This window comes from Coregonus lavaretus (assembly GCF_964263955.1).
Source record: "Coregonus lavaretus genome assembly, chromosome: 7".
NCBI lineage: Eukaryota > Metazoa > Chordata > Actinopteri > Salmoniformes > Salmonidae > Coregonus > Coregonus lavaretus.
In genome coordinates, this window is record NC_139994.1 from 24,325,813 (window position 1) to 24,345,611 (window position 19,799).

Below are 19,799 nucleotides of genomic sequence, written 5' to 3' on the forward strand. Positions count from 1 at the left end.
CTTAAATCCAATGGGTTATTTCCTAGTATCGATACAATCTATTTATTACATTTTAAAACGATGTTAGATCGATATATGTTGTCCAAAAGGCCAACTCGCCGAGCACAGATCGATGTAGTTGGATCATAGGAATATAAATCGATACATCGATGTAGTAGATGGATCGTTACACCCCTAGTAAAAACACTCCAGTGCGCAAAACAGGGGCACTGTAAAATACAAGGCACACAGGGAATATTCCCGGCGATACAAAATACATGGAGCTCCACCGAGCTTCTCTCTCCTCCACAATAAACAATCACACACAAAGACAAGGGGGCAGAGGGAACACTTATACAGGTACTAATGAGGGGATATGAACCAGGTGTGTGTAATAAACAAGACAAAACAAATGGAATGATGAGATGAGGAGCGGCAGTGGCTAGAAGGCCGGTGACGACAAACGCCGAAGCCTGCCCGAACAAGGAGAGGGGCAGCCTTGGAGGAAGTCGTGACAGATACTGTATATTTTTGAAAGAATACTATATTTCCCTTGACAGAGTAATGCTGAATGTAAAAAATGGCTCAACTTACCCCACTCTCCCCTACACATGATGTAACATTTGTTTACGATTGACAGATAATGTTTGAATGCAAAACACTTTATTTTCTGATGGGGCCCTCAGCTCAGTTTGGGAACCTTAATCCAGGCTGGACAGCAGGAACTCAACCTGTATTTCTAGATTCCGCATCACCTCCCCCGAGAGCCTCTCTGGGCTTTCATAGATTGACTCATTGAGGTTGAAGATGGATTGTAGCCATGCCTTCATCTGGCCCTGTTGACAACAGACACATCATCAACTATTATTGAGAGAGAGAGAGAGAGAGAGAGAGAGAGAGAGAGAGAGAGAGACAAATGTACCTTAACGAGGAGGTAGAAGTTCTCAGCAGCCTCTGTCCAGGCTCCTCCAGGAGGGTCAATCCTCATTATGACTTGCAGGAGCAGATAAAGGAAGCTACCAGGCTCCTGGAGAAGGAACAGGGGACATGAGTGAGTGTCTACAGATCTGATATGACAACAGTGTGTATAGCATAGATAAACAACAGGATGTTCCATTCTTAGGGCCACTTACAGATATAGGAAGAGATGTCTTTCCTTCTAGAAGGCTTAGTAGAACGAATTCATAAAAAACATCTGCGAAGTTGATGCGGTCGATCTGAAGTCAAACAAATAGGATAATTACATAATCTTCATTGACAAGCACTTTAGAAAGTCTCATTGAGTAGATGTTAGATGAGAAGACGGTGCCTGCAGCTAACGCTCAAGCTTGCATGTAGACCTACTCCTACGAGAGCCATCTCCTGCTCTAGTCGCTCCCTGTTTGCTGGCTCATTAATGAAGTTCACCAGTAGGTCGTAGGCCTGCTGAAACTGCCTCACATCCTCAAAACAAAACAATCATAAAATTCCTTAAAACTTAGATCATAAACTCAAAGATTCAGGTCTGTAATTCAAAGGGCCTCCGATTGTTTGGCTAGTATGACGTTGAAACTTTTCAACTAAACCCTATGAATCACTGTTGCCTAAAGGTAACCCACTGTGCAAGAACTGGTTGAATCAATGTTGTATCAATAAAAAATGTCAATGTGATGATGTTGAATCAAAGTGGGAAACTGATTGGATTTGAAAGAAGTCATCAACGTAAGGGAATTTCGTCTTTTAACCTAAATCCAATTACGTTAATTTTTGGGGGGATTTCACATTGAATTCACATTAGTTGACAACTCAACTAAATGTAAATCAAAACGAGACGTTGAAATGACATCTGTGCCCAGTGGGAACTATATATCTGGTCTGATGAACGTTGCACAATTATGTAATTGGTTACCTGCTGGTTGAGCTCGGATAGTCCACTCAACACCATCCTCCCAGCGTGGGTGAGGTAATTGAGGGAGGTACTGTCTGAGGATGTCAGAGCCTGTGAGAACAAGACAGTACATTTACAAATAGTCCAGAAATGTTCATGAAGTGAAATACAAAAGGTGCTAAATTCACATTTTCTCACCTCCATAGCACGTCTGATAGCGGCCAGCCTCAGAGAGAAGTTGGTTGTCCCTTGGTTTTCAAAGTAACGCCTGTAAATAGAAATGTTCAATAACAAATGTTCAACCTAAGAAGCTAAAACATCAGTGCCATGAAATTAAGAAATCATTTTATGTTAGCCTATATTATAACTGCAGGATTCAGAAAGACCATACCAATGTAGGATCTTAATTTGATCACTCTTTTGTTGCTGAGAATTTTCCTGCACGGCAGGAAATGCAAACTTGTAGCGTATTTGGAATTTTCAAGTTTGTAATTTCCACTTTGAAATTTTAGACTCGATTTGCCCTAACGAAAAATGTATCCTGTTGCTGCAGGATTATTTTCCTGCTGTAGCAAACTGTCTCAAATTAAGATCCTACATCTGTATAACTACAATATTGGGCAGATTATTTCAAAGCAAAGGTTTTTACTATAGATGAACACATGAAAGCGAACCCACCGCAACTGGGGCACATCTGCAGCATTATTTTGCTCCTCCACAAACTCCTCCTCAAACTCCTAAAACAGACATCACATTAACATAAACTCTACTAAACTGCATTTCACCTGCAACATCAACTGAAGCAGACAAAACATTCAGTGACATCATAACAATACTTTCATCTTGACCTAACAACTTGACCCTTGACAGACAACACAAACCTATCGATACCAAAACAATGACACACACCTGTACACACAAGTACAAATGAAATAAGAATTATTGACTGTAGAAAGAGTTTTACCTGAGGAGTGCTGTCAGGGGTCTGGTCCTGGTCCTGGGTGGAGTGGTAAGGTGGAGGGGGACTGGGAGGGGAATCGGAAGGGAAAGGGGGAGGCGGAGAATTCTGGGGGGACTGGTGAGAGGAGCCAGAGGACGGCTCATGAGGGGTGGTGATGATGTCAGAGGTGGAGAACTGATATGCCATCATCTCATCCCCCCTCTCCTGGTACCCCTCCACTGTGGTGGAGATATCCACCTGCTGTTTAACACACAACATGTGACACTGTCAGCCCAACACTGAAAACCACCATATTGAAAACCCCTCAACCAAACACTGAAATAAATCATAACACAGAGAAACAACGGGGTGTACCTGTGCATCCTCATAATAGGTGAACTCAGACCTCCTCTTGACGAGGCAGGACATGAGTCCATGGATCCTTCTACCAAGGAACTAAAAATGAGGCAAGAGATTAGAACGTGTAATTTCATTTTCTGTCAACATGTATTTATTCAAATAGGTAAATGGACATTTGCCACTTTAAATTTGTTCTGTGAAAAATTGCCTGACTGTACCTTAATACCAGTCACCTTGTTGTTGGTGAGGACCACCTGGACGAGACCCTTTAAAAGAGACAGAGAAACATTACATTTCATCCAGGTAATATAAGTAGACCTATAGCATGTGCGTCATTTGACACAAATCAGGTGCATTTGAGACGAAAGACCAGTTGAGAATCTCTCACCCATGGGTCCAGGATTCTTTCCTGGATGACTCTGCTCCACCACAGCTGCTTCTCCACTCCCCTCACAATGCACAGGTGATGCATGTCCTCTTCATTTTGCTATAAAGAAAAAACTCCTTCAGTCTCCAGACCTCTCTCTATATGTTAGCTGTAGATGTCTATAACATTTGGCAGGCGATTTCAGTTCTGAGTATAATCCCTGGCAGTGATATAGAGCCCACATGATGTTCGTACGACAAGTTTCCCCTAGGTTTCAATTAGGGACAGACATACAAAAGAAAACCCAGAGACAATTGGGAGTTCAAATACACAGGTGTGTTCATAAATGTTAGGAATATGTCTGAAGTACCTGCACTCGTCCATAATGGATCTTCCAGTAATGGAAATAAAACGAACCCCAGTTCCCAACCAGCTGCAACTTCTCATAGGGAAAACCAGAGTCTTCCCTATTTGGCTGAAAAACAAAGACATCCCCTAATTATAGAGATTGCTCTGTGATTAATAAGACACACAATTGTGGAGATAGAGGACATGGTAATGTGTACTATTACTAATCAGCTATGACTGTCTAATAATGTGATTGACTACCTGTGAATGGCTATCTGAAGGTGCTGACAGTTCGTCAAGCACTAGCCTCCCAGCTTCAGTGAGGTGAATGGTAGGCTCCTCAATAACCAATTTGGAAGTCTGTGAAAAAAAAGGGAACAGGGTAAAGTAAATTCTCCCTATAAGATCAGATGAGCTTTGGTTAATAATGTGTTTGGTTACCTGTGTGTTTAACACTGCAAGCTCTGTTACCAGCATTCTCCCAGCACGAGTGAGGTAGTAGACTGGTTTGGCCTTGGAGAAGACAGGCTATGAAGACAAGGGAATATGTTTTTTCATTATGTGGTTTTATAGAAAACTAGTGACTTGATGTTAATCTTTAATATCCTCTAGAGACCAGAGAGTATCAGAATGGATAGACTCACAAAGATAGGAACACACAAGGGTCCAGACCAAGGGATTAAAGCCAGACAGGTCCGCTGCCCAACCTCCTCATCCACATACTAAGGAACAAGACAGGATCAAATTAAAAGTCAGTTTGAATGATAGACAGGTAGCCTATAGGTCTGACAGACTGCTATAGGGAGGATCACAAGAGGAGGCTACTGCATGATAGATTCTGAGACACTACACAGGTCTGTGTTGAAAGGTTAAGGAAACATCTGAGGTACCTGCATATGAATGGCTACCTGTTCATTTTGAGAGGACAGTTCATTCCATACCATCCTCCTAGCAGGAGTGAAACAGATGAAAATGGGCTGCTCCACTGTGAATATCTGTGAGAAAATGAGGGAACGAACATCAAAGTATTTCACTACCATAGTGGATACTGAAGGTAATCCTGCCTATTAGATCAGATGAGCTTTGTCCAATAATCTGCATGGTTACCTGCGTGTTTAACACTGCCAGCTCTCTCACCAGCATCCTCCCAGCATGGGTAAGGTAATATGTTGGCTGCAGTTATAAAAAATAGGGAATATGTTTACAGAAATGTATTTCCATATTGTTCTTCAGAAAACGTCATGTTTATGTTTAAAGTACATAAACCAGTTTTAAGACCAGAGAGAAGACCAAAGAGTATCAGAATGGATGGACTTACAGAGCTGGGAACCCACAGAGGTCCAGACCAAGGGATTAAAGCCAGACAGGGCCGGTGCCCAACCTCCTCAACCACATACTAAGGAAGAAAATCAGGATCAATTTATGAGTCAGTAAAATGACAGTTTGAATGACAGATTGTTATTGAACCAATCCTGCTAATGAAGCAGTATTGTTATAGCCTGGGTGCCAGTCTGTTTCAGCTCTCTGTCCACTCCTTATGGGATTGTGATGCCAATATCATATTGCCACGATGGAATTGGCAAGAGAGCAGAAAGACTGGCACCCAAGCTATTGATAGGCCTGCAGCATTCTTACCTGAACAAGGACTGGGTCCTCCTGGTCCAGGGTGGGCTCATTATCTTTATGAAAAACAATAAAGGATTGTTTTCTCTAAGTTTAAGAAATACTAGCTACAAGACACCAGACATCTGTCCATGTAGTTAGGCTGATCATATATTTACTTGTGTTTTATATTGTATGACATCAAATGTATTTATGTGTCTGCATAATGTACCAACATGTTCAATTAAACCTAAAGCAAAGGTTTGGTTTCAAAGGAGCAAGTTTGTTTGTTGTTGTTAATCTAGGGCTACACTGTAAAAAATGTCATCACCATGATTGCTACCTAAATGACACCCTATTCCCTATTTAGTGCACTACTTTTGACCAGCGCCTTTTAACCATGGAACTATGGGTCCTGGTCAAAATAAGAAATAGGGTATTGGGTGGCATTTGGGACTATTACTATTTAGACATTGTCAAATATGTAAACTTACCCTCCTCAACCGTGACAACACGGTCCACGCTCTCCACGGTGGCCAGTGCATCCTCACCGATACCGTAATATTTGCGATAAAAGTAGACTGCCGAACCGGACGCAAACAACAGGCCAGCTGCACTCAGAAGCGGCCTCTCGCGGAGGAATCTCAGCGGGGTCGCTGTCAACAAACGACTGAACATAGACCTACTCATTATCGCTCTACATAATGCAGTGATTTTGACTGAGTTCAAAACCATCTGACAATTCTTTCTTAGAATTACAGGGTTTTATAGGGACCATTAATACGTCAAATTCTTCCATAAGTCATGGTTGGCTATGTCACAATGGGACAAACATGTTTATCAAACTGATTAAAAAACACTCAACAGTGACATCAATTCAATTGAATTTTGAGCATGATTTGGAAGTTTATACAATTGTAAACTATGAAACCATTGTTTAGAGAACAGTAGGAGTATAACCATTTAGAAAATACTGTATCAATGGCTCTGAGTAGGAGTAGAAGGGACAGCGTCACAATGCGCTCGCCATGGTTCTGAAAAAGAACGTTGCTGCGTTCATCAGCTCTGTGATGTTCTAGGCGGAGACACTCACCGAACCACTCACTTTCACGTTCAAGGTGTCAAAGCGTTCAACCAACATGCATTGGACTAAAACATCATTCAAATAGTTACTAAAAAGCCTACAGATATGTTTTACATTATTATTTTAAATCTCCTGCATAAATCAGCTGAGATAGCCTACTCTTCTCATCTCTTCGCCCTCCTGCCCTGGTAGTTATATCTGAGCGTTTTGATAATGGATTGATAATTTGGATTATTCATATCCAAAGTGAAATGCTGATTGTGTCATATTTATAATGTAGGCCTAGTAGCCCACGTTTCATGACATAATCCTAATCCTAAAATAGACTAAAATTGAAACCCTGGGCGAGCACACAAGCTCTGGCTGTACAGCCGGCAACAATAATACATCCAAAGAGGGTGGCTGTTGAGGAAAACCAGTACACCAACACAAATCTTCATTAGGAGATAAAAGTAATCAGAGGCTAAAAGAAAATGGCAGACAATAGAAATCGCTTGCGTATGTTACGGCTGGTTAGTGTTTTAATTACGAAGGACTCCCACAAATCTATTGTCTCTCTAAAAAACTGTAGGCTGCATATTGGTGGTCAAAGTGGTCGAAACGGTGTAGTGATCCTCGCTAATACAGTGAGCCACATTACAATTCTGACCAAGGGGGTTAAATCTGTTGGAGCGATGCTTAGGGTGTGTGCCTTTCACGCATGTAACCTGGGTTCGCTTCCCCGCCCCTTGTTTGCTACACTATTTTAGGAAAGGGACATCTTCATGACCAACAATCTTACTCTAAAAACGTTTGTGAAAAAAGTTTGGTCAGTCTGTGAAAGTTAGAAAAGGTTGGTTAGTCTGTGAAAGTTAGAAACTTCCAGCAGGAATTGACAGTCATCAGTCAAGGTGGTTGGATTATATAGCTACAGTGGTGCTATGGTTCCAAAAGTGCTGGTGATAAAATTAACATTACTGGCATACACATTTCAAAACAAAAGCCTATGATCAGGTATGGAGTTTTGGAAATGTTGTTAAACCCAACAGTCTATACTCTATAGCACAAAGTGTGATGTCCCCAATGATAAAATTGCATGTTAATCTAATTGTGAGATGTGTTACAGTTTACAATAGGCTACTTGGGTCTACTATACCTTCATCCTTTATTAAAGCATTCGGTTGCTAGCATTATCTCCACAAGCAAGGTTATCCTGGGGAAAGACAAATCTTCTCCTCCCAGTAGACTAACTGAATCAAAGCCAGTAGCCTTTAACATTACTGCTAGATAGCCATGTAAACACGAACCTCAGTGGCAGAGCTAAAGCTCATCTGAGATCTTGCATAGGCTGCTGTTTACCATAATCAGGATATTTTTTTACAAACCTTGGCGATACTTTCTTTGTTCTCGATTCGGAAGAAACTTGTCTCTTATGAACATCTGTGTGCAGTTGCAGGTGGAACTCCAAAAAACAGAGAATATTCAGAAAAATATTAAATCCACTTTTTGTATTGAGCGATAAATACCGCTTTCATATGTGTCGATCTTTCTTTTGGTCGCACTGTGGGAAGTGCTGTCATTAAGGCTACTTCTACAAGCGGCCGCAGCCGCTTCGCATAGAAACGACTAGTTACTGCAACGGTGTTGGGAAATGTGAGATGTGCACAGCTAAAATGCCGAGGACTGTGCAAAAGGTGGATTTAATATATTTTTTGTCGAATTTTCTCTAGTTTTTGGAGTATGCTACCTGTAACTGCACACATACGTTTATAAGAGACACATTTCTTCCTAGGTTAGGGGTCTATAATTGTAAAATAAATGTGTTTGATTGAATAACTAGCCTAATCTAACTATCGTGGTCATACATCTGGACTCTTCATCATCATCATCAACACTTTGAATTACTAAGGAATATTCCTATAGCAACTGGTTGCTAGGGGAAACGAGACACTAGCATTATCCTCTTGTTGTGAGACTGAGAGGGACGATTGGAGAAGTGCACGAGGAGGGGTGGGAAGCAGAGAAGACGGAGCATGGTTGAAATTCCACCAAATGGATAAGAAGAGGCAGACAAAGTTTGACACATTTATGTTTTCAGTGGTTGACCGACACGAATGAACGAGTAAACCTTGTTTTAGCCTAGTGAAGTATCACAAATTAATACCTCAGTATTAATTATCCACTGCACGGAATCTCCATGAGGGCACAAGTCTGCATGACGATTTTCGCGTAAAGAGAGGCAGCGCGGGAGAGCTGACTTGTCGCCTGGCAGGTATGTTCTGCTATTTTGAATAAAGCTAGCCATATAGCTAATATACGTTTTAGGCTATTATTAATTTCGTATAGCTAACTAAATAAATGAAGCTATCTAACAGCAATGCTGTTGTGGGCTTACACATGTAATAATTACAACCAGGAGCCTATAATGGAGGAAGTCAGCTTTTCAGTCAGTCCTATCATTTATATTGAAAATAGGTTATTATAACACAAGGTAAACACACATTTACAATAATTGTTAGGTCTATGTTATTAGCCAAAAATTGACTGATACAAGTACAGAAACATTCATAGCCAGAGGCAACCTAGGCTACACTGCAATTAACACTATACTTATTATACACGCTATGTGTTACGGTCCGGCACTGTTGGTCCTGTTCCTGCTTGTTTTCCTTTTCCTTTTTTCCCTGTGTGTGTCTGTCTCCCCCTGCTGTGCAGCCCAGTCAGAGGATCTAGGTCAGGGGGCGTGGCCATTCTCTCTCATGCTCAGTTACATCCAGCTGCAGCTCATTGTCACCAATCAACCAGCAGTTATCTACCCGGGCTGGACACCTCTCCAGCGCCAGTTCGTTCCTACACCACCTGTGGTAACTTGGCTCCGTACAGCAATCTCAGTTTAGTTGTTACTCTCTCAGCATTATAGTTGTTTCTGCCACGTTTGTAACCTGTCTCTCCTTCGACCAGATCCCGTCTGTTCCTGCTGCCTGCCTGCCTGCCATTCCCACGCCGCAACCTGCTCATCTGTTGTCTGATATCCTCGTCATCCAGCTCTCAGTACTACTGGCTCTCCACCCCACTCAGCTCCTACCCCGGTCTGAAGCTACTCCACCCTGAACTGTTTCTCTCTGCCAAAACACGCTGAATAAACAACATCCTAATTCACCCTCTTTTGTCCGTGTGTCCGTCTCTGCACCTGAGTCCCCCACCCAGCCTAACAGAACGAACTGGCCAAACATGGACTCAGCAGAGATGCCACATGAAACAACGGGTGATGGCGTACAACGCGCCCTCCATTCACAGGGAATGTTATTGGGACAACACGACCAACTCATCCGGTCTCTATTGGATAACAACCAGCGGTTGTTGGATCAAGTATCTCATCTCACCTCTCAGGTAGCTAACCTGGTAACACTCACTACTCTTCCTCCCTCTGCTTCTCCTCCGCCTGTTCCTCCTACAGTGGCTCCAGGCTCGGCTTCCGCTCCTGCCCTTCGGGAACCACCTACAACCTCACCCGAACCTTTCACCGGGGACCTGAACAAATGCCGTGGTTTCCTGCTTCAGTGCCGCTTGGTGTTCCAACAGAAGCCCCTGTCTTTCTCCACGGAATCCTCAAAGGTACATTACGCTCTGGGGTTACTGAGGGGCAAAGCTTTGATTTGGGCAGAAGCGGCTTGTTCTACTCAGCAGATTGCCAGCCTGTCGTTTGACGATTTTTCCTCTCAATTGAAAGTTGTGTTTGATCACCCGGACCATGCCGGGACCGCCACAAAGAGACTGTTGAAGCTACGACAGGGCACGGGTAGCGTGGCTGAATACGCCATTGATTTTTGGACCTTGGCAGCCGATTCCAAGTGGAATGACGAAGCTCTTCAGGGAGCGTTTGTTAACGGTTTAAGTGACACGATTAAGAATGAACTAGCTGTTCGTGATGAGCCTGCTAACCTTCATGTTCTCGTTTCCCTTGCTACACGAATAGACAACAGGCTACGGGAGAGGAGACAGGAGAGGGGCGGTCGGGTCCACACCGCAGGCGGGGCCCCCTCGCTTTCTGCAACCCGAGCAACACCACCACTCGGACACCGCCCACACACCTCAGCGGATCCCTCCACGGAACTAGACGAGCCCATGCAGCTGGGCCGTGCTCGTCTGTCCCCTGCCGAAAAGGAACGGCGCATGCGGGCTGGTGAGTGCATGTACTGTGGGGACCGCACTCATTTCCTGGTTAACTGTCCGGTTCGCCCAAAAGACAAAGCTCGCAGGTAAAAGTGGGCGTACTTGCGAGTGCTACACCTGACTCAATGCCCACAGCACCCCGTCTAGTTATCCCAGCTACAGTCCAGTTCAGGAATCTGTCTCTCCCATTAGCTGCTCTCATTGACTCTGGTGCTGAGGATAGTTTCCTTGACGTTAACCTGGTCACTCAGGCTGAGATCCCTGTTAAGCCCCTGCCTAAGCCTATAACAGTAACCGCTATAGACGGCCATCAGTTTGCCAACATCACCCACCAAACTGTCCCCGTTTCTCTCATGCTGTCCGGCAATCACAAAGAAACCATCCAGTTTAAAGTAGTCTCCTCCTCGGCCTCCCCTCTTATCCTCGGTTTCCCTTGGCTTAGCCTTCACAACCCCCATATTGACTGGCAAAACCACAAAATACACAGTTGGAGCACTCACTGCCATTCTGCTTGCCTTGGGTCGGCTATTCCGCCCTCGGTAGGTTCCCCTGCTTCCCCTGTCAAACCCCCAGACCTCTCTTCAGTCCCTGAAGAGTACCTGGACCTGGCCGAGGTATTCAGTAAGTCCAAGGCACTTTCACTACCACCTCATAGGCCATACGATTGCGCTATTGAGTTACTGCCTGGAGCCCTTTTGCCGTCCAGTCGGCTTTTCAATCTGTCCCGTCCTGAGAGAGAAGCTATGGAAACCTACATAGGCGACTCCCTAGCCTCTGGCATCATTCGTCCCTCATCTTCCGCTGTTGGTGCTGGGTTCTTTTTTGTAGAGAAGAAGGACAAAACATTACGCCCCTGCATTGACTACAGAGGACTAAATAACATCACAGTCAGAAATACGTACCCCCTGCCTCTCATCAACTCAGCATTTGAACCCCTTCATGGTGCCACCGTGTTTACCAAACTCGACCTGCGTAACGCTTACCACCTCGTTAGGATCAGGCAGGGAGACTAATGGAAAACTGGGTTCAATACCCCTCTCGGACACTTTGAATACCTAGTCATGCCATTCGGTCTCACTAATGCCCCAGCAGTGTTTCAGGCCATGGTTAACGATGTGTTGAGGGATTTTCTACACCGTTTTGTGTTTGTCTATTTGGATGACATTCTAATATTCTCTAAGTCACAGGATGAACACGTCTCCCACGTCCGTCTGGTTCTCCAACGCCTCATGGAAAATAAACTGTATGTGAAAGCAGAAAAATGTGAGTTCCACCGGCAGTCCGTCCCCTTTTTGGGCTTTATTATCGAGCGGGGACAAGTGTCACCAGACCCTGACAAGATCAGAGCGGTTGCGGAGTGGCCCACACCCACGTCTCGGAAGCAGCTACAACGCTTCCTGGGCTTCGCCAACTTCTACCGCCGCTTCATCAGGGGTTTCAGCCGAGTGGTTGCCCCCCTGACCAAGCTCACCTCCCCAAAGGTACCATTCCTGTGGACGCCTGAGGCCGAGTCAGCCGTGAGTACATTGAAGGAACTGTTCTCCACCTCACCTGTTCTTATTCATCCAGACACTAGTTTGCAGTTTATTGTGGAAGTGGACGCCTCTGATTCGGGGGTGGGGGCTGTCCTGTCACAACGTTCCCCCACGGACCAGAAGCTCCATCCTGTGGCCTTTTTCTCCAGGAGATTGACCCCTGCTGAGAAGAACTACGACGTGGGTAACCGGGAGTTGCTTGCTGTCAAGTTGGCGTTGGAGGAGTGGAGGCACTGGCTAGACGGAGCAGAGCAACCCTTCATAGTCTGGACAGACCACAAGAACCTGGCTTACATCCAGTCATCCAAGAGGCTAAACTCCCGTCAGGCCAGATGGGCTCTGTTCTTCAGCAGGTTCAAGTTTATTTTAACATATCGTCCTGGCACACGTAATGTCAAGCCTGATGCTCTCTCTCGCCAGTTTACAGACAATGAAGACTCCAGCAATCCTGAACCTGTTCTGCCCGCTTCCTGTTTGGTGGCGGCTGTTCACTGGGAAATCGAGTCCCTCGTCCGATCGGCACAAGAGTCGGAACCTGGACCGGCCGATGGCCCCCCCGACCTTCTCTATGTTCCCGCAGCCGTGCGGCCGCAAGTGCTCAACTGGATCCACACCTTGCGCTTCTCCTGCCACCCTGGTATGAACCGTACACTGTCGCTACTGAAGAGGCACTTTTGGTGGCCATCCGTCGAGACTGACGTCCGGGAGTACGTGGCGGCCTGTTCCATCTGTGCCCAAAATAAGGCTTCCCACCGGGCTCCTTCGGGCCTGCTGCGGCCTCTCCCAGTCCCGAGTCGTCCTTGGTCTCACGTGGCCTTGGACTTCGTCACTGGACTTCCTATGTCTGAGGGTAATGACACCATACTCACCATCGTGGACAGATTCTCTAAATCTGCCCATTTTGTTGCATTACCAAAATTACCGTCTGCCAGTGAGACAGCCGACCTCTTTGTCCTACATGTATTCCGTCCCCATGGAATACCTGTGGACATAGTGTCCGATAGAGGCCCACAGTTCATTTCTCGGGTATGGAAGGAGTTTTGTTCTGCTCTGGGTGCCTCTGTCAGTCTCTCATCAGGTTTCCATCCCCAGTCCAATGGCCAGACTGAGAGGACCAATCAGGACCTGGAGGCTGCTCTACGCTGTGTGACATCCCAGAACCCGTCCACCTGGGCAAAACACCTCCCGTGGGTCGAATATGCCCACAATTCCCTCACCTCATCTGCCACCGGCCTTTCACCATTTGAGGCGACTTTGGGGTACCAACCGCCATTGTTCCCGTCTCAGGAAAAGGAGTTAGCCGTCCCGTCAGTTCAGGATAACCTTCGTCGCTGCCGCAAGGTGTGGGTGGACACCCGTGAGGCCCTTCTACGGACAGCAGAGCGTAACAAGAGAGTGGCGGACAGGCACAGGGTAGTCGCTCCCCAGTTCCAGCCTGGTCAGCGAGTCTGGCTCTCCTCCAGCAACATCCCCCTGCGCACTGACTCCCGTAAGCTGTCGCCCCGGTATTTGGGTCCTTTCGAGATCGACTCCATCATCAACCCTTCGGCTGTTCGGTTGAAGCTTCCCCAGGCCATGAGAGTCCATCCTACATTTCACGTGTCCCAGCTGAAGCTGGTCTCCTCCAGCCCTTTGTGTCCGCCTGTGGATCCCCCTCCGCCACCGTGTATTATTGACGACCATCCAGCCTACACGGTGCGGAGACTGCTGGACGTCCGGAGGCGTGGTAGAGGGCTTCAGTACCTGGTGGACTGGGAGGGATACGGTCCCGAGGAGAGGTCCTGGATTCCCCGACGGTTTATACTGGATCCGCAGCTGGTGGCTGACTTCCATAGGGACCACCCTGACAAGCCGGGTGGGTCGCCGGGTGGCGCCCGTTGAGGGGGGGGTACTGTTACGGTCCGGCACTGTTGGTCCTGTTCCTGCTTGTTTTCCTTTTCCTTTTTTCCCTGTGTGTGTCTGTCTCCCCCTGCTGTGCAGCCCAGTCAGAGGATCTAGGTCAGGGGGCGTGGCCATTCTCTCTCATGCTCAGTTACATCCAGCTGCAGCTCATTGTCACCAATCAACCAGCAGTTATCTACCCGGGCTGGACACCTCTCCAGCGCCAGTTCGTTCCTACACCACCTGTGGTAACTTGGCTCCGTACAGCAATCTCAGTTTAGTTGTTACTCTCTCAGCATTATAGTTGTTTCTGCCACGTTTGTAACCTGTCTCTCCTTCGACCAGATCCCGTCTGTTCCTGCTGCCTGCCTGCCTGCCATTCCCACGCCGCAACCTGCTCATCTGTTGTCTGATATCCTCGTCATCCAGCTCTCAGTACTACTGGCTCTCCACCCCACTCAGCTCCTACCCCGGTCTGAAGCTACTCCACCCTGAACTGTTTCTCTCTGCCAAAACACGCTGAATAAACAACATCCTAATTCACCCTCTTTTGTCCGTGTGTCCGTCTCTGCACCTGAGTCCCCCACCCAGCCTAACACTATGTTCTACAGTGCTGATTCTAAGAACAGGGTTAATTCCCATAAAGTATTAGGATCTCTGTCTCTATCACATACATGCATGGCCAAGGAAGATAGGTTGCATAAACAGATACAAATATAGAGCGATAAGGCGCAAGGGGAACAGGGGAAGAGAATAAACAGTGAGAGGGAAAGAATTGGTGAGTACGCTCTGTCCTGGAAATGCCAGAGCACATCAGCGCCGGAGCTACATCTAGTTTGATGTAAGGAAGTAGCCTACTCGATTGCCTATCCAGAGGCCTTGTATGTGATCAGACCTGTTGAAGGTGGGGTTCATGTGTGAATGTGAGTATGAAAGTGTGAGTATGTATAGCTGTAAGTATGAGAACGTATCAGTGTAAACTAGGGGTGTAACGATTCGTTTTAACAACGATTGGATTTGTATCACGATTCGTGGTTGTCGATACGATTCAAGGACGATATTGGTTCATTTAGAACGATACGATCCGAAACGATTCAGTGACTTGAAATCGATTCAGTAACCTTTTAGCCAAAAATTCAACCAGTGTGACTGAAATAAATACCTGGATACTGGACAGTGCAGGTGAAGTTTCCTAGATTCCTGTTTCTTGTAATGGAATCAGGTATCAATTAATTATGAATATAAATAAACAAGTAAACAACAATGAATGGCAAATGCATTCACATTTTATTTGAATAAAGTGCAAACAACACTTTAGGTTGAATTAACAGGAAGTTAAAATTGTCTGATCTCATTTTCAATATTCAATACATTTTCAATAAAAGTACAGTAAGTGCAACCAACATTTCAACAGTAGGTTTACCTGCTACTTCTGCTTTTGTTTTTCAACATAAAAATATTACAATATTAATATAAAAAATAAAGTGCAACCAACATCTCTTCAGGTTGAATAAAGAGTAGGTTTACCTGCTACTTCTGCTTTTGTTTTTCAACATTACAATACAAATACAGTATTAATATCAAAAATAAAGTGCAACCAACATCTCTTCAGGTTGAATTAACAGTAGGTTTACCTGCTACTTCTGCTTTTGTTTTTCAACATTACAATACAAATACAGTATTAATATCAAAAATAAAGTGCAACCAACATTTCTTCAGGTTGAATGAGCAGTGGATGAACCTGCTACTACTCTCATTTTAATAAACAAACAATATTCAACAAAAGATCAAGTGTAACCTACTAGGCTACTCTTCAATGACTACAGATTTTTTTTCAAAAATATCAACTGATCAACATGATCTGGCTGCAGAACACTTCTCTGTGCGTTCACTATGTTGCCAGCAGTACTAAAAACTCGTTCTGCTGGCACACTGGTGCCTGGAATGCACAGGTACCGTTTAGCAAGGGTGGAAAGTACAGGTAGCTCTTTCTCCTGAGATCTCCACCACTTCATGGCATTTTCAGTCAAAGGCAACGCATCCTTTGCTCGGTACTTTAACACCTCTGCTCTGGCTGTCTCGCTTGTGGATTTTCTTTCTCTTTGGGTGAAGGAATCGCCAAACAGCGCATCTAAGGCTTTCTTCTTACAAGGAGGTGACTCATTTGGAGCTACAATATAAGAAATATATTTCAAAATATAGTCATGTTTTTCATTAATACAAAACAACAACAATCTTTTATTGGTATCACATGAAACACACCTGTGGTCTCTTCATTGAATCCTGACAGCTTTGTGCTTGAGCTTCCCTCGTCTTCCTCCTGATTTCCCATTGCTTGCATCTATTGATGTAAGAATGTGTGAACTGTTCAAATTTCTGCTCTGTAATACTGCACACATAAATTTAGAGGAAGATAAAGAACAGATGAGATTTGAGAGAGGACAAATGAAAGGGGAGAAGAGAAAAGAGCAGAGGAAAGAGGAGAGAAGAGTTACCTGGTGGGACACTTCTGCCTCAAAAACCAGTTTTGTGTAGACCTGTTCTCTGTCCTCTTTTTCCAGGTAGGGCAGTTCTTTAAATCGCGGGTCCAACGCTGATGCTGTTTAAAGAACAAGAATATTGCATTCATTGCATTATTAAATTAAGTTGACCTGAAATTGCAAGTGATGACCACCTCCTCATACACAAAATAATCAGAAGATTAAACTTTAGTATGTTTAAAAGAAATGTGGCACAGTGATGATGTAAAGCCACCATGAACTAAGAATTGTATTGCAGATATCTTGTTTACTTTTCCATATGAAAAAACAACTCAAATTCAAACTTGAAAACGCAAAGGTGTGGCATTTTACAAATTAATACAGTCTAATAACCTACAATATTAATAACCAAGTTGATTTTAATTAAGACTCCAAATTAATTACCTATGTTGAGAGCATCTTGGGTGCCTCTGTAGCGTGTGGAGAGGTCACTGGCCATCACCCTCTTAATCTCTGCAACCAGGGTTGAGTCGTCTTCGCATGGCTGTAGGTGTTTCAGCAGTTTTGCTTGAAGAGGAGCAATTACAGAGAGAGTTGGCTGGTCTTCTTCACACATCACAGTGGTTGCCATTTTGACAGGACCCATCAACTGAACAATGTCATCCATGTTGGCAATATCACTCTCACTCAGCGTGCCTACATCTGTGACCCCCTTTCGTAGATCCTTGGACATCAGAGTTGCCATTATAGCTGGCTGTTGTTCCAAAAAACGTTCAAGCACTTCGAATGAACTGTTCCATCTGGTGATTATGTCTTGGATCAGTTTATGTTTTGGTAAATCCATCAGAGTTTGTTTTTCCTGTAGGGCGTGACATGCAATCGGGCTGCGGTGAAAATATCCAACAATTTTTCGCACTTTCCCCAACAACCTGGAAGCACGGTCCACCCCAAACCCTTCTGCGAGGCAAGGTTGAGTGTATGTGCGAAGCAGGTAATGTGTGGACTGAACTGGGCTTCTGCACCGGCCACAATCATATTCCTGGCGTTATCTGTGACGATGGCAGGATTCTTGTCGTAGATTTTCCACTCCATGCAGGCTTCACGCAGTAACGCGCCAATATTTTTACCAGTATGGGCTTCATTTAAAACTCTGGTTAGCAGAACAAAGGTCTTCATTTTCCACTCCGGATCAATGTGATGAGAGGTAATTGTCACATACCCTTGATTTGAGCATGACGTCCAGCCATCTGTCGTTATCGCTACTCGTTCAGCTTGAGAAAGCGACAGCTTCACATCATTCTTAGTACTTTCGTACAATGCAGGAATAACCTTTTCTGAGAAGTGTGGTCGGCTTGGTATTGTGTACCTTGGCTCCAATGTTTGAATCATTTCACGGAATCCCGGATTTTCAACCACACTGTAGGGTCGCATGTCTTTGCAGATAAACTTGGCAATTGTTGCTGTGATGTTTTTCGCCCGAGCTGAGTTTTGGCCTAGTCTCTGACTAAACATGCAGGCGAGACCTGAGGCTTCTGCAGAGTTGACTTTACCTTTCGCTGCTGTAGCAGCGGGAACGCTGCAAGAGGTGCCTGGACGGTCGGTGTTGTGTGAAATCCCATGGCGCCTTAGTAGGTGGTTGGAGAGATTTGTCGTGTTGCCGTTGTACTTTACTTGACCTTTACATATCCTACAAACAGCGAGCGACTTATTTAGAACATCTCCGTCTTTGCCAAAGTGTTTCCACACACTGGACCGCAATGGTGGCTTGATAATTTCTCGCTCGTCGGCTTCTCCTCTGTAGTCCGCCATGCTATGTTTGGTTGCCTTTGCGCTGCTGTTGGCGCGATGACGTCACGGATAGGCAGACTGAATCGAGTAATGTTTAAAGCCTTTATCATTAAAAGTGCTAAGAAAAAACATCCATATTAAGTCTGACGTGCTTAAATCCAATGGGTTATTTCCTAGTATCGATACAATCGATTTATTACATTTTAAAACGATGTTAGATCGATATATGTTGTCCAAAAGGCCAACTCGCCGAGCACAGATCGATGTAGTTGGATCATAGGAATATAAATCGATACATCGATGTAGTAGATGGATCGTTACACCCCTAATGTTCAGTATTATTCAGGCTTATGGTTGAGTTGTCACACACTGAAGCACATCTCACACCAATGTTCTGTGTAGTATTACAACAGCAAGGACTAGAGTTCATAATTACACTAACTGGAGCCGTGTTCCTTTTGCTCAGAGATGATTCATAATGCAGGCTATGTTATTACTATTTTCTACATTGTAGAATAATAGTGAAGACATCAAAACTATGATGGTGTGCCTTGTTAAAAGTTAATTTGTGAAATTTCTTTCCTTCTTAATGCATTTGAGCCAATCAGTTGTGTTGTGACAAGGTGTGACGAGGTGTGAATGAAGGAGTCAGGCGCAGGAGGTAAAATCAAATCAAATTGTATTTGCCACATACGCCGAATACAACAGGTGTAGACATTACCATGAAATGCTTACTTACAGCCTTAACCAACAATGCATTTATTTCTTAATAAAAAAGTTAAATAAAACAACAACAAAAAAGTGTTGAGAAGAAAAGAGCAGAAGTAAAATAAACTAACAGTAGGGAGGCTATATACAGGGGGGTACCGGTGCAGAGTCAATGTGCGGGGGCACCGGCTAGTTGAGGTAGTTGAGGTAATATGTACATGTGGGTAGAGTTAAAGTGACTATGCATAAATAATTAACAGAGTAGCAGCAGTGTAAAAAGATGGGGTGGGGGTGCAAATAATCTGGGTAGCCATGATTAGCTGTTCAGGAGTCTTATGGCTTGGGGGTAGAAGCTGTTGAGAAGCCTTTTGGACCTAGACTTGGCGCTCCGGTACCGCTTGCCATGCGGTAACAGAGAGAACAGTCAATGACTAGGGTGGCTGGAGTCTTTGACAATTTTGAGGGCCTTCCTCTGACACCGCCTGGTATAGAGGTCCTGGATGGCAGGAAGCTTGGCCCCAGTGATGTACTGGGCCGTACGCACTACCCACTGTAGTGCCTTGCGGTCGGAGGCCGAGCAGTTGCCATACCAGGCGGTGATGCAACCAGTCAGGATGCTCTCGATGGTGCAGCTGTAGAACTTTTTGAGGATCTGAGGACCCATGCCAAATCTTTTCAGTCTCCTGAGGGGGAATAGGCTTTGTCGTG

General features: G+C 44.8%; 2 protein-coding genes across 2 annotated transcripts; both read right to left on the bottom strand.

Moving 5' to 3' along the window:
• Positions 1–680: 680 nt before the first annotated feature.
• Positions 681–3,618, bottom strand: LOC311132445 (uncharacterized protein; the record flags this gene model as incomplete). The annotated part of the gene is made up of 9 exons (XM_084165733.1): positions 681–815; positions 902–1,006; positions 1,113–1,196; positions 1,868–1,957; positions 2,045–2,114; positions 2,525–2,583; positions 3,162–3,242; positions 3,365–3,412; positions 3,535–3,618. 9 exons carry the CDS (start codon positions 3,616–3,618, stop codon positions 681–683), a joined length of 756 nt encoding a protein of 251 aa, XP_084021859.1.
• An 11,363-nt stretch (positions 3,619–14,981) lies between these two features.
• LOC311132446 (E3 SUMO-protein ligase ZBED1-like) lies at positions 14,982–17,367 on the bottom strand (the record flags this gene model as incomplete). The annotated part of the gene is made up of 5 exons (XM_084165734.1): positions 17,040–17,367; positions 16,611–16,714; positions 16,378–16,456; positions 16,025–16,285; positions 14,982–15,010 (listed from the first exon to the last, which is right to left on the bottom strand). Exons 1-5 carry the CDS (start codon positions 17,338–17,340, stop codon positions 14,982–14,984), a joined length of 774 nt encoding a protein of 257 aa, XP_084021860.1. The 5' UTR covers positions 17,341–17,367.
• Positions 17,368–19,799: the final 2,432 nt, after the last annotated feature.